Genomic DNA, 12638 nt, shown 5'->3' with positions numbered 1-12638 from the left:
TTGGAGACGTTACATGATGTCAGTCTAACCTAATCATGTTTTTATCTTAGGAGGCAATGAGAAAGCCCGAGAACTCCACAAATCAAGAGGAAAACTTTTAGCCAGAGAAAGAGTGGACAGTCTTATAGACCCAGGGTTCGTATATCCCAAGTGCTAACTCAGTGTTCTCTAGTCTGTGGTACTCTCTTAGACAGTTTTATAAATAAATGATTTTAAATTCTAATTCTTACCCTAAGATTCAACAACAAATTTTTTTTTTACATATACATATTTTATTATATACAAAGAACAAAGTTTCATCAGGTAAGCAAAAGGATATAAATTATAGTCATAATTAATAGTTTCAAAAAGCCCTTAAATCACTGGGACGTTCTGTACAGCATATAGGCCACGTAGCCATTAATCAGAACTCTTGGTAGTTCTCCCATAAGAGTAATCTATATTCTAGAGCAGCTGGCTTTTTACAAACTCTGTGGGGGCTAATGTGTTAGGCCTCATAAAGGAACGCTTTTATAACTGGGGGAAACACTAAAAATATTGAAGGAAGGACTCCTTCTAGGGTTATGTTTATTGTCGACAGTAATTTTAGAACCACAGAAAGTGTTAAAGACTTCTAGGTAAAATTCACACTATCTCATAATAAGAATGGATACCATTATGTAGTTCTATAAATGTTTTGGTCACAAATGAGAAAGGAGAAAGTGAGCTGAGAATGCAGAATGGAAAAGTCTAGAGAAGGAGGCAAGCAGATACAGACATAATTCAATCATAGCAAGAAAAGTACAGAGATGGTCCTTCCCAAGACTGAGTTGGCAATATTTACCTGTGTAAGTTGAAGCCTAGAAGAACCGTGCGACTTCTGTATATTCAACGGCAAATCTTTATTGAGACGCTACTAAGTGTCGGGCACTGTTCTAGGTGATAGTGATACATCAGTGAACAAAACAGACAAAGATCCTTACTCAACTGGAGTTTACATTGTAGGAGGAGGAGATGGAAAATAAATGATAAATGTGGTAAGTTATTATAGTATATTAGAAGGTGATAAATGTTATGGGAAAAAAGGAAGTAGATGAGAGTAAGGGAGAAGATGAGGGTCAAGTTGTAGTTTTAAATAAGGTGGTTAGGGTAGGCCTCTTTGAGAAGGTGATATCTTAGCGAAGATTTGAAGGAGTGAAGAGAGAGAGCCCTGAAGATACTGGTGAAAGAGTGTTACAGACAGAAGGAATGGCCAGTGCAAAGGCCCTGGGGTGGGAATGTGCGGGATGTGTTGATACGCCCAAGAACCCCGGATGCTAGTGTGTTAGGGGTAAGAAGGCACGAAGGGGAGAGTAGTAGAGATGGGGTTCAATTCCATAAGACCTTGTAGATCAGTGTAAGAATTTTGGCTTTTATCTGAGAGAAGTGAGGAGACTTTGGAGGGTTTTGAACAGAAGACTTATGATCTATCTGACTTAGATTTGAAAAGAGTCATTCTAGCTGCTGTTTTGTGAGTAGCCTGGGGGCAGCAAGGGTAGAAGCACCAAGAGGAGTTAGAGGAATGTGGCAGTGATTCAAGGGAGATATGGTGGTGACTTGGACTAGGATAGTGTAGTGGAGGTGATGAGAATGTCAGGTTCTAGGCATGTTGTCAAGACAGAGCTAACCCATCAGGATTTCCCGAAGGATTGGCGTGGGAGGCTGGGAGTGCAGGTGGAGAGAAGGGAACGAGGACTCCAAAAGTATTTTTTATGACATGCACCTGTACCCCCAACCTGGAGACAAACACTGTTAACACCAATTGTATATCCTTCTAGAATGTTCTTGTGCATATGCATATTAGACACTTTTTTTTTTTTTAAGATTTATATATTGAGAGAGAGAGAGCATGAGCAGGGGGGAGGGGCAGAGGCAGAGGGAGAGAGAGGGTAGGCAGACTCCCTGCTGAGTGGGGAACCTGCCTCGGGGCTCGACCTCATGCTTATGACCCTGAGATCATTACCTGAGCCAAAACCAAGAGTTGGATGCTTAACCGACTAAGCCACCCAGGTGCTCCTTAGCCACTTTTTTTTTTTTTTACAAGAGAAACGAATCATACTAAATGTGTGTTTTTTTTTAAGATTATTTATTTATTTATTTGACAGAGAGAGAGACAGCGAGAGAGGGAACACAAGCAGGGGGAGAGGGAGAAGCAGGCTTTCCGCTGAGCAGGGAGCCCGATGTGGGGCTCCATCCCAGGACCCTGGGATCATGACCTGAGCTGAAGGCAGACGCTTAACGACTGAGCCACCCAGGTGCCCTAAATGTGGTGTTTTATACCACCCTTCCCCCCTCCACTTACTGGATCCTGAACATTTAAGTAAGTGAAAGGTAGAGTAATAAATAGAGTGGTGAAGAGCCTGGTCCCTGGGATTAGATTGCTTTTTAAAACCTAGCTCTGCCCCTTACTAGTTGTGTGACCTTAGACAAGTGACTTAATTTCTGTGTTTTAGTTTCATCATCAGTCAATGGGGTCATAATAGGATCCACCTCAGGAGGTGGTTCTGAGGAACAAATGAGTTAGGTTTCTGGAGCTCCAAAAAGAGAGCCTGGCGCAGGATGGGGCCTTACATTAGTGTTAGGTGCTAGTCTCTTTCTCTACTAATAAACGTGTTTCTACAACATCTCTTAAAATAGGTACCTAGTATTCTATTGCATGGCTATAATGTGTAATTCCTCAAAATATCCACCCCAGATTTTGGTTAAATTTTTTTTTAGTAGATTTTATATATATACAGCATGCATACTTGAAACATTGGCTCATTAATCTTTTCCATATTTAACTGTTTAAATATGCTTGTTTTAAAAAAAGAAATGACTTTAATTCAAGTGATATCCTTTCTTCCCTTCAGATCTCCGTTTCTGGAATTATCTCAGTTTGCAGGTTACCAGTTATATATGAATGAGGAGGTCCCGGCCGGTGGCATTATTACAGGCATTGGCAGAGTATCAGGGTGAGTATTCTACTTACACTCGATAATGTGGGTCAGGAAGAAGACTGACAGGCATGGGCCATCACTGCTTTGTGGGCGAATATGCAAGTTTTATGCTATTTGTATTGTTTAGGACTGAGGCTTCCTACCCCGACATGTATTAGATTTATCTGTGGAGCTTTAGAGACAAAGATCAAAGGGGGGGGGAGGGGAAACCATAGCACAAATCCTGGGGCTTGAATCCAAACGTTCCTGCTTAATCCGACTGTCAGGTGTGGGCTTGGTTTATGTCATTTTCCAAGGCTCCGTAGGTGGGCTCTTGCACATATAGGGGGAAGACCAGTGTCCTAGAGGAGTCGTTCTCCAAGTGTGCTCCCCAGGTAGCCTCAGCATCACCTGAGAACTTGTTAGAAACATAGATGACTAGGTCTTCCTACAAAGTAACCAAATCAGGGGCACCTGGGTGGCACAGTTGGTTAAGCGCCCTACTCTTGATCTTGGTTCAGGTCTTGATCTCAGGGTCTTGAGTTCAAGCCCCACATTGAGCTCCATGCTGGGCATGGAGCTTACTTAAAAAAAAAAAAAAAAAGGTAACTAAATCAAATTTTGAGGGTGGGGCCCGGCAGTCAGTGTTTTTTTAGTAAGCCCTTCAAGCTTCTCGAATGCTAACATTTGAGAACCACTCCGGACTTAGGAAATCTTAGATTGGTAGAAGTTAAATTTACTTGTGTATATTTATGTATGGCCTCACATTTGCCATGTCAGGTTAGCTTGCCAGGCATTGTAGTAAACACTTCCCACTGATTAGTTGTTTTAATCGTCACCACAGCTCTGTGAGAATGGGTATAATTGTCATCATCACCATTAAGGCAGGTCAGGAAGCCTGCTTAGCAAGGTAAATAACTTGCCTAAGATCAAGCCACTGGCAAAGCTGTGCTTGGACCTTAGGTGGTTGGACTCTGAGCCTGATACAGTTGCATTTGACTCACATAATGGTTTATGGTGTGTTTTCCTCCACCTTCTCCCCATGATTCGTGCCTTCGGTGCACCTATAGCCATTAGCCATCGTTGCTTCTTCCCTCCTGTACCCCCAACACTTCTCCACAGCTCTTTGCCAGCTATGATTTGCTTAATATTCACCCAGTGTGAAGACATTTTTTTCTTGGAGTCTTAGGGGATGCTTAAAAATAAACCTTTAAAAAAATGAGAAACTTCATGCAGAGCTAAACTGAATTCATAATCATGAAATAACCTAATTAAGTAGGACAGTTACCATTAACTCATCTCCAGTGATAATGATGGTCACCACGTTGGAGCATTCCTTTCCACCTTTCCTGTGCACATACTAATATTTTATTCTTATTTATGCTTTTGTATTTTTCGTTTTCATTTTCTTTCTTTGTGCCTTGTTCTCAGTTTATAAAGTTCTCAGCTTGGAAGGAAATTGAATTGCATGTAGGAATTGTATGGGTTCAGTTGTCAGCCTCAATTAGAATCCTGGCTTCAGCATTTTATAGCTGTTTGACTTTTAGCAAATTGCTTGACCACTCGGTACCTTGGTTTTTTTCATCGGGAAAATATGATTCATGATCAAATGGAATGATCCTAGTAGCTACAGAGAGGGTTGTCATGAAACAAGAGGAAGAAACAAGAAAAGGAAGAGAAATCCTCCCTTCCTTAAGAGATACACAATACAATTGATACTCTTGCCACTGAGAGTAGCAGTTGTGGGCGGCAGAGTTGAGGGTCTGGAATCTCTTCAGAGCCGAAGTCATTCGCGAAGTCATTAAAAGCTTTTATACCTTTATTCCTTTTGTATATTTTTGAGTAGTGCTGGGTATATTGAGAGAGGCTCCATGGTAAGTTCGGAATAGACCCCAAGAAATTCCATGAGAAACCTTTTTGTATTGAATTTATAAACCAGCTTAGAATCAGGGACTCCTTGCCTGAAATAGTAACTGGCTGAAGAATAACTGAGCTGCAGTCTTTCTCTCTGGCAAATTCGCATTTTTTTTTTTTTATCATGTCCTATGTGGTATGGTCCCTGCCTGCTTTCCTCACCTTACCTTTGTACTTAACACTTTAGCCATCCTGGTCTTGCTGTTCCGTGAACGCACTAAACTCATTTTTGCTTTAGGGCCTATACTCGAGCCGTTTGCTCTGCATCAGGTGTTCTTCACCTGGTTTCTTTGAATGGCTGGCTCCTTCTCATCTTTCAGGTCTCCATTCATATTTCCCCCGGTGCAGTGTTTAGGAGCATGCACTCGAGAGCCAGGCTGCCTAGACTCAAATGCTGGCTTTACCACTTGTTGGTTGGTACTCTTGGGCTAGTTACTTAACTTTACTGTGCCTGTTTTCCCATCTGTAAAATGGGATACCTCATTATCTAAAGCCTTATAATGACACCTAGTGTATTGTTAAGTGCCATGTTAGTATGGGCTGTTATTGTTATTTTTACCATCCCTTGACCATTGTATCTTAACATAGGACCATCACAATTACTTTTTTTTAATTATATATTTTACCTTGTCTTAGTAACTAATAATACATAATAATTATATATTGTATTACTATGATACTGTGATTTGTAAGATAGATATATTTGGTCATTCAGATGACCAAAATTTATTCCTCATAGATTTTCGGTCTTTGTCCACAGTTTCTGGCTCACAGCTCCCCACACCCTTGAAGTGTTGAGAATGGTCATGGTGTCTTTTGTTATATCAACGAAGGTGGCTTTTGGACCCCAATCAAGGCCAGGGGCTGGTTGTCAGGAGAACTGACCATGTTATTAGAGGGTTGGAACTTTTCTATCCTACCGACTTCCCCAGTCCCCACCTTTGGGGAGGGGAGAGGGGCTGGAGGTTGAATCAGGCAGTGAATTCATCAGTCGTGGCTGTGCAGTGAAGCCTACATAAAACCCAAGAGGACTGGGTTCTGAGAGCTTCCTGGTTGGTGGACACATGGGGATGTGGGCAGAGTAGTGCACCTAGAGAGGGCATGGAGCTCCTATGGGGTTAGGCTTGGAGTCCAAGCCCATTACTGAGCCACGATGTGGACTCCAGGTAGAAAGTCCTGCTTCCTATGTACACCTTTGAAGATAGGTTTGGGGGTCAGTCCCACTTGAACCACATGGATTAGGTAAGAGTCATTTTCTGAAAGTTGAATTCCATTGCCAAAATAATAGATTCTGAGTAGGCAGAACCAATAGATGTACAATGCAGTCTTTTTGTGGACTAATTTTATTTTTCATTCTGTATCATGTCTCTGACCTTTTAATAAGCAAGTGGCTCTGTCTCTTGTGGAAGGTCTAGCAAGCGGCAGAGCCAGAATTTCACCATAGCTTGTCTGACTCCATAGCCCCTTTCCCCTATGGGAGCTTCTTCAGCTTTTCTAGGGCAGCACCCCCAGGGCAGGGGAGGATGAATAGACTCCGGGGGTGTGAGATCATAGCCCCACCATCCTGCCAGAAGCTGAAATTCCCTTTGAAGTCTGGTTTATTTACTAAAGTCACGAAGAATTGGCATCCCACTTTAAAATGCTAACTGTAATATGGAAAAGTGCTTTCTAGCAATAAGATCGATGCTCTAAGGAGACGAGCCCTTTTATCTTGTGAGCACTGCTGGCCACATCCCTTAATGTGAGCAGCACAGCAGTACCTGAGGCCACTGCTCCGAGGCTCTTCCCTACTTTATTTTCAACAGGGACTCAGTGACTTACTTTTTAGAATTATAAGGAATATAAAGTAAGATTTTTTTTTTAAGATTTTTAAATTTATTTTTTGACAGAGAGAGACCGTGAGAGAGGGAACACAAGCGGGGGGGTGGGTGGGAGAGGGAGAAGCAGGCTCCCGGTGGAGCAGGGAGCCCGATGCAGGGCTCGATCCCAGGACCCTGGGCTCATGACCTGAGCCGAAAGCCGACTGAGCCCCCCAGGCGCCCCTAAACTGAGATTTTATTTATTTTTGTATTTTATTTTTTTTAAAGATTTTACTTATTTGACAGAGAGAGACACAGCGAGAGAGGGAACACAAGCAGGGGGGGTGGGAGAGGGAGAAGCAGGCTTCCCGCTGAGCAGGGAGCCCGATGTGGGGCTCGATCCCAGGACCCTGGGATCATGACCCGAGCCGAAGGCAGATGCTTAACGACTGAGCCACCTAGGCGCCCCCTAAACTGAGATTTTAAAAAATATCATAAATAGGGGTACCTGGCTGGCTCAGTTGGTGGAGCAGTATGACTCTTGATCTTGGGGTTGTAAGTTCGAGCCCCACATTGGGTGTAGAGAGTACTTAAAAATAAAATCTTAAATAATAATAATAATATCATAAACATAAAGGAGATAAAGTTTGGTAAAGAGCACACTCTTGTTCACTCAAGTTTCAAGTCAGCCCCTGACCTTCAGGCTCCCTGGCAATATCAGGCAGTTTCCCTTACAGGTACTCTGCCTTCACTACCCTGCTCTTTGTGTGTTACTTGTGGTCATGGCATCCAACCAACTGGTTTTGATGAGAAAGGGTACCATTGATAATGCATTATAGTCTATGTTTTCAATATACTATTTTATAGTTTGTATCTGTTGTTACTTTAAGCAAGATAGATACCGTATTTTAAACTTCTTTTAGTTTTATAAAAAAGCATGTGGTAATAACATTGAAGAACTTTTGAAAATGTAGAAAATAAATTCTCTTGGTGGGTCAGTTTTCCTTTTTGCAAATTACCTTCTACAAGGAAACTTGGTGGTTTATTAGGAGAGATTTTCTCACCCTTGAGAGTAGGATTTTTTTTTTTTTTTGTATTATTATTATCTTGCTAGGATCATTTCATTGGAAGACCCTTTATGAAGTGTGGCTGAGGTTGTTAGTTTTTCACTGCTAATACAGGACTGATGACTGTTTTTTTAAGGATTATTTTATTTATTTGAGAGAGGGAAGGGGAGAGAGGGAGAGAGAGAGCATGCACAAGCAGGGGGAGGGGCAAAGGGCGGGGAGGAAGGGTGGGGGTGGCGGTGAAGCAGCAGGGCTCAATCCCAGGACCCTGAGACCATGACCTGAGCCAAAGGCAGATGCTTAACCATCTGAGCCACCCAGGTGCCCACAGGACTGATGACTTTAAAAATTAAGAATGAGTTTGTAAAGTTGTTCATAGTGATCATTATATAAGTGAGTATGTGAACTGTGATTAAAGCTTGGTTTTGTATCATGAGATTGCTAATGACTGTCAGTGGTGAAAGGTACTAGAAGTCGAAGGTTGCATTGGAGTGTCTTATAAGGAGACGTAATTGGCCTTTTAACTTTGAAGAATCTCTCATATTCTCTTTGTAATGAAATTTCTCCCTTTCAGGGTGGAATGCATTATTGTTGCCAATGATGCCACCATCAAAGGAGGTTCCTACTACCCAGTGACTGTGAAGAAACACTTACGGGCGCAAGAAATTGCAATGCAAAACAGACTCCCCTGCATTTACTTGGGCAAGTCACAAGAGTCATAAAATGAACTATTTTTAGCTGGTAAAATACAATACTGTTTAGAAGTATTGTCATATTATATATGACATTATCAATGGGTATTTTTAAAATCTGTTGGTTTTTCCTGTAATTACAAAATGCGTGTTCTTTGCTAAAAACTCTGGAAGAAAAAGTAAACAAGAACTACCTATAATAACATCACTGAGGAATAACCTCTGACAGTATTTTCATATATGCCAGTTTTTTTCCTCTTCATGCGTGTGGATTTTTTCCTTCTATGTATTTCCTTTTGTCTTAACCTTAATGAGTTCAAACTATGAAAAAATAATAGCTGATATTTATGGATCTCTTGAGTGCTAGGTACTTTGTTAAATGCTTGAATAATTTCAGCAAATACAGTTTAAAGTAATTGAATTCTTCAAGTAAATTTATATTTGAAATTAAAATACATTTAAATCTAAGGATATTTCAAAAGAAACATAAAAGCAAGGCAGTTTAAAATTGGCACTGCCTGGATTTTGGTTTAGTTTGGTGAAATGCCAGCATATGTATATTGTTTATTTATGTGGGTATTTGAACAGGTACTGATGTAGAGATTTTTTTTTTCCTGCAAAAGTGAATTTACTTGTTTGACTCACAGTATGAACTTTTTTTTTGCGTATGTAGAAAACAGCAAATGAGGCCCAACTGCTTCCAGGTGCTATGCCAAACACCATAGGGGATGGAGTGAAGAGTATTATGTTGTCCCTGTCTTGGGCAAGCTTGAATGAATTGGAGACAGGATGTCATGTATTAAAGAACAATGAAGGAACTTAATGTAACACTGCTATATGCACTCACACTGTGCTGAACTAATACCTTACATACCTTATATACCTTATTTCATGTCATCCCAGGAACAGCTCCTTAGGAGAGCTGCTGTTGTCCCCTTCATTTCACAGGTGAGGAGAGCGAGGCATAGAATGGCTAGGAAACACACCAGTAATCACACAATCTGAAGTCATCAAACTCTGTTCCACATTCAGTGGACATTCTTAGCCCCCACTCCGCTCTGCAGTAAAAACAGTCCCCCAAGCAGTCTGTGATGAATTGTCACATGAATTCTGTAGATGGTTCTGTATTGGTTTAAAAGAGAGAGAGGGAAGGGGAGAGAGAGAGAGAGAGAGAGCATGCACAAGCTGAACAACTTTACAAACTCATTCTTAATTTTTAGAGTCATCAGTCCTGTGGGCACCTGGGTGGCTCAGATGGTTAAGCATCTGCCTTTGGCTCAGGTCATGATCTCAGGGTCCTGGGATTGAGCCCTGCTGCTTCACCGCCACCCCCACCCTCCCCGCCCTTTGCCCCTTGCCCCCTTCCCTCTCTCTTTTTTTTTTTTTTAGCTGAACTGGTTAAGAATTTACAGTGTTTCTGGGGCTTTAGCTTGTCCTCAAAGGAGAGAATGTCCTAAACGTTTCAAGTGGAATTTTGCACAGGGAGGAGATCCTAATGGATTTGAGGAAAACAGTGAATTTTTTTTGGCTATGTTGGGGGACTGGAGAAAGATGCTGTAGAATAGTTTAGAACGGTAGGGCAAGTTTTTTGTGAATGTGATTAAGAACTGTTGTTGTCATTGGTACAAGTCTCTCTGTGTGCAGGGTATTTTGTTCATTCAAATGTACTTACTTCTGTTATTTCCCTTGTCTTCAGTTGACTCAGGAGGGGCAAACTTACCTCGACAAGCAGACATATTTCCAGATCGAGATCACTTTGGCCGTATATTCTATAACCAGGCAATTATGTCTTCTCAAAATATTGCACAGGTAATTGCTCATTAATGAAATGTACTGCTTTTTGCTCCAAATGCCATTGCTAACTAGGTATGCTGAGATGACTTAAAATGCAACTTAATACAGAATTTAGGTTTTTCCCCACAGAAAGTGCCTTAAGGTTATCTCCATTCATATTTTTCTCTTAATTATTGGCATAGTTTTATACTGTCATAAAGGCTGTTCACCAAAGGAAAAGAGTTTTTGAAAAGAAAGGGCACTGAGTAATTGCTTTTTTTTTAAATTATGTTAGTCACCATACATTACATCATTAGTTTTTGATGTAGTGTTCCATGATTCATTGTTTGCATATGACTCCCAGTGCTCCATGCAGAACATGCCCTCCTTAATACCCATCACTGAGTAATTGCTTTTTTAGGACTTATGTTCTGAGGCACTTTGGTGTCTAGATGAGGAGACAGGTGCGAGGAAGATTGTTGTAGCATCAACATAGCAAAAGTTAACAAACAACCTAAGTGACCATTATTGGGAGATGAGTAGTAACGATTTTTAGCTGTTCAAATGAATGAACTAGAATTACATGCATCAACATAAATAATTCTCAGGAAATAAGTTGAGTAAAAATAGTAGAATAAATGCATAGTCACTTGCTTTGTTTGTAAATGTTAAATACATGAAACAATCTGTTACTTATGTCTTAAACATGTACGTGGGAATAATACACTCAGCTTTAGAACAGTGGTTACCTTTGAGGTGGGAGGCAGGAGGAAGGGGCCAGGCAGGAGGCTTCACCTATACCTGAAATGTTTTATTTCTTTAAAAAAAAAAAAAAAAAAACTGAAGTGGGGATGCCTGGGTAGCTCAGTCGGTTGAGCGGCTGCCTTCAGCTCAGGTCATGATCCCTGGGTCCTCAGATCAAGTCCCACATCGGGCTTCTTGCTCGGTGGGGAGCCTGCTTCTCCCTCTGTCTGCCGCTCCCCCTGCTTGTACTCTCTCTGACAATTAAATAAATAAAATCTTCAAAAAAAAAAAAAGCTAAAGTGAATTTGGCCAAATGTCAATATTTGTTAAGACTGGGTGTTAGGTTAAAGGATATTTATTTTGTTATTCTGTAATCTTTTTTTGGCATGTTTGAAATATTTCATAATACTAATGCTTCTCCTTTGTTTATGTTTTGTTACTGGATTTCTTAAGTTTGTACTGTTTTTAGTAATAGTCTAATGAATTAGCCTTCACTTGCAATTATTGTGTCTTATCTTTATTTTCTATTGATATAGATGTTATTTATTTTGTATCTTATTATTATATAGTGACTTTGCCCATCTGTGCTTTATTTATCTAAATAGAAACTTCAGCTTTGCTCACTTTTGCACACAGAGTCCTTCCATTACCTGGTAATGAAATTCTTACTGTGATCTTTTTTTTTAAAGATTTTATTTATTTGAGAGAGAGAATGAGAGAGAGAGAGAGCACATGAGAGGGGGGAGGGTCAGAGGGAGAAGAGACTCCCTGCTGAACGGGGAGCCTGATGTGGGACTCAATCCTGGGACTCCAGAATCATAACCTGAGCCGAAGGCAGGCGCTTAACCAACTGAGCTAGCCAGGCACCCTGTGATCTTTTGTTTTATAGGGGAAACCAGCCCATTTAATCTGGTATTATAATTTGTATAGTTGTACTAACCTTGTATTAGTTGTATTAGTTTCCTAGGGCTACCATAACAAATTACCACAAACTGGGGGGCTGAAAATAACAAATTTATTCTCTCAAGTTCTGGAGGCTAGAAGTCTGAAATTGAGGTAGCAACAGCACCAGGCTCTCTCAAAAGGCTTTAAGGCAGACTCTGTTCCTTGCCTCTGCCAGCTTCTCATGGCTGCAGGTGCTCATTTGATTTGTGGCTCTGTGACTCTGATCTCTGCCTTGTCAGCCTTCTCCCCTGTGTGTCTGTGTCTTTTCTTCTCTCTCTCACAAGGACACTTGTCATTGGATTTCGGGCCTGCCCATATAATCCAGAATGATCTTATCTGAAGATCCTTACTTTCATTACATTTGCAGAGACTCTTTTTCCAAATAAGGTCATAATCAAAGGTTCTAGGGATTCAGGTGTGGGCATATTTTTTGGGGGCCTTCATTCAACCCACTATAGACCTGTCACCTTGCATGCTTATTCTTTTTTTGTTGTTGTTGTTAAACTTTTTTTTTTTTTAAGATTTTTTAATTTATTTGATAGAGACACAGTGAGAGAGGGAACACAAGCAGGGGGAATAGGAGAAGCAGAAGCAGGCTTCCCACTGAGCAGGGAGCCCAATGCAGGGCTCAATCCCAGGACCCTGGGATCATGACCTGAGCCGAAGGCAGACGCTTAACGACTGAGCCACCCAGGTGCCCCTTGCATGCTTATTTGCCCTTTCTTTCTGTTCGTGTAGCTTTTAACAATCAACATGTAACAAACATTT

The 12638-nt window shown here is 41.0% G+C and overlaps 1 protein-coding gene across 2 annotated transcripts in view; it reads left to right on the top strand.

Moving 5' to 3' along the window:
- MCCC2 (methylcrotonoyl-CoA carboxylase 2) overlaps nt 1-12638 on the top strand; it is a 66640-nt gene that overhangs the window by 12079 nt on the left and 41923 nt on the right. For both annotated transcript variants that reach the window (XM_032404248.1, XM_032404249.1), the window contains exons 3-6: nt 51-135; nt 2871-2972; nt 8291-8418; nt 10105-10217. In XM_032404248.1, coding sequence (XP_032260139.1) covers nt 51-135; nt 2871-2972; nt 8291-8418; nt 10105-10217 — 428 coding nt within the window. The remainder of the gene's footprint in view (nt 1-50; nt 136-2870; nt 2973-8290; nt 8419-10104; nt 10218-12638) is intronic.

This window comes from Phoca vitulina, unplaced genomic scaffold, assembly GCF_004348235.1.
Source record: "Phoca vitulina isolate PV1807 unplaced genomic scaffold, GSC_HSeal_1.0 scaffold6, whole genome shotgun sequence".
NCBI lineage: Eukaryota > Metazoa > Chordata > Mammalia > Carnivora > Phocidae > Phoca > Phoca vitulina.
The sequence above is the reverse complement of the archived record's forward strand: the minus strand, read 5'-3'. Positions and strand labels throughout refer to the sequence as shown.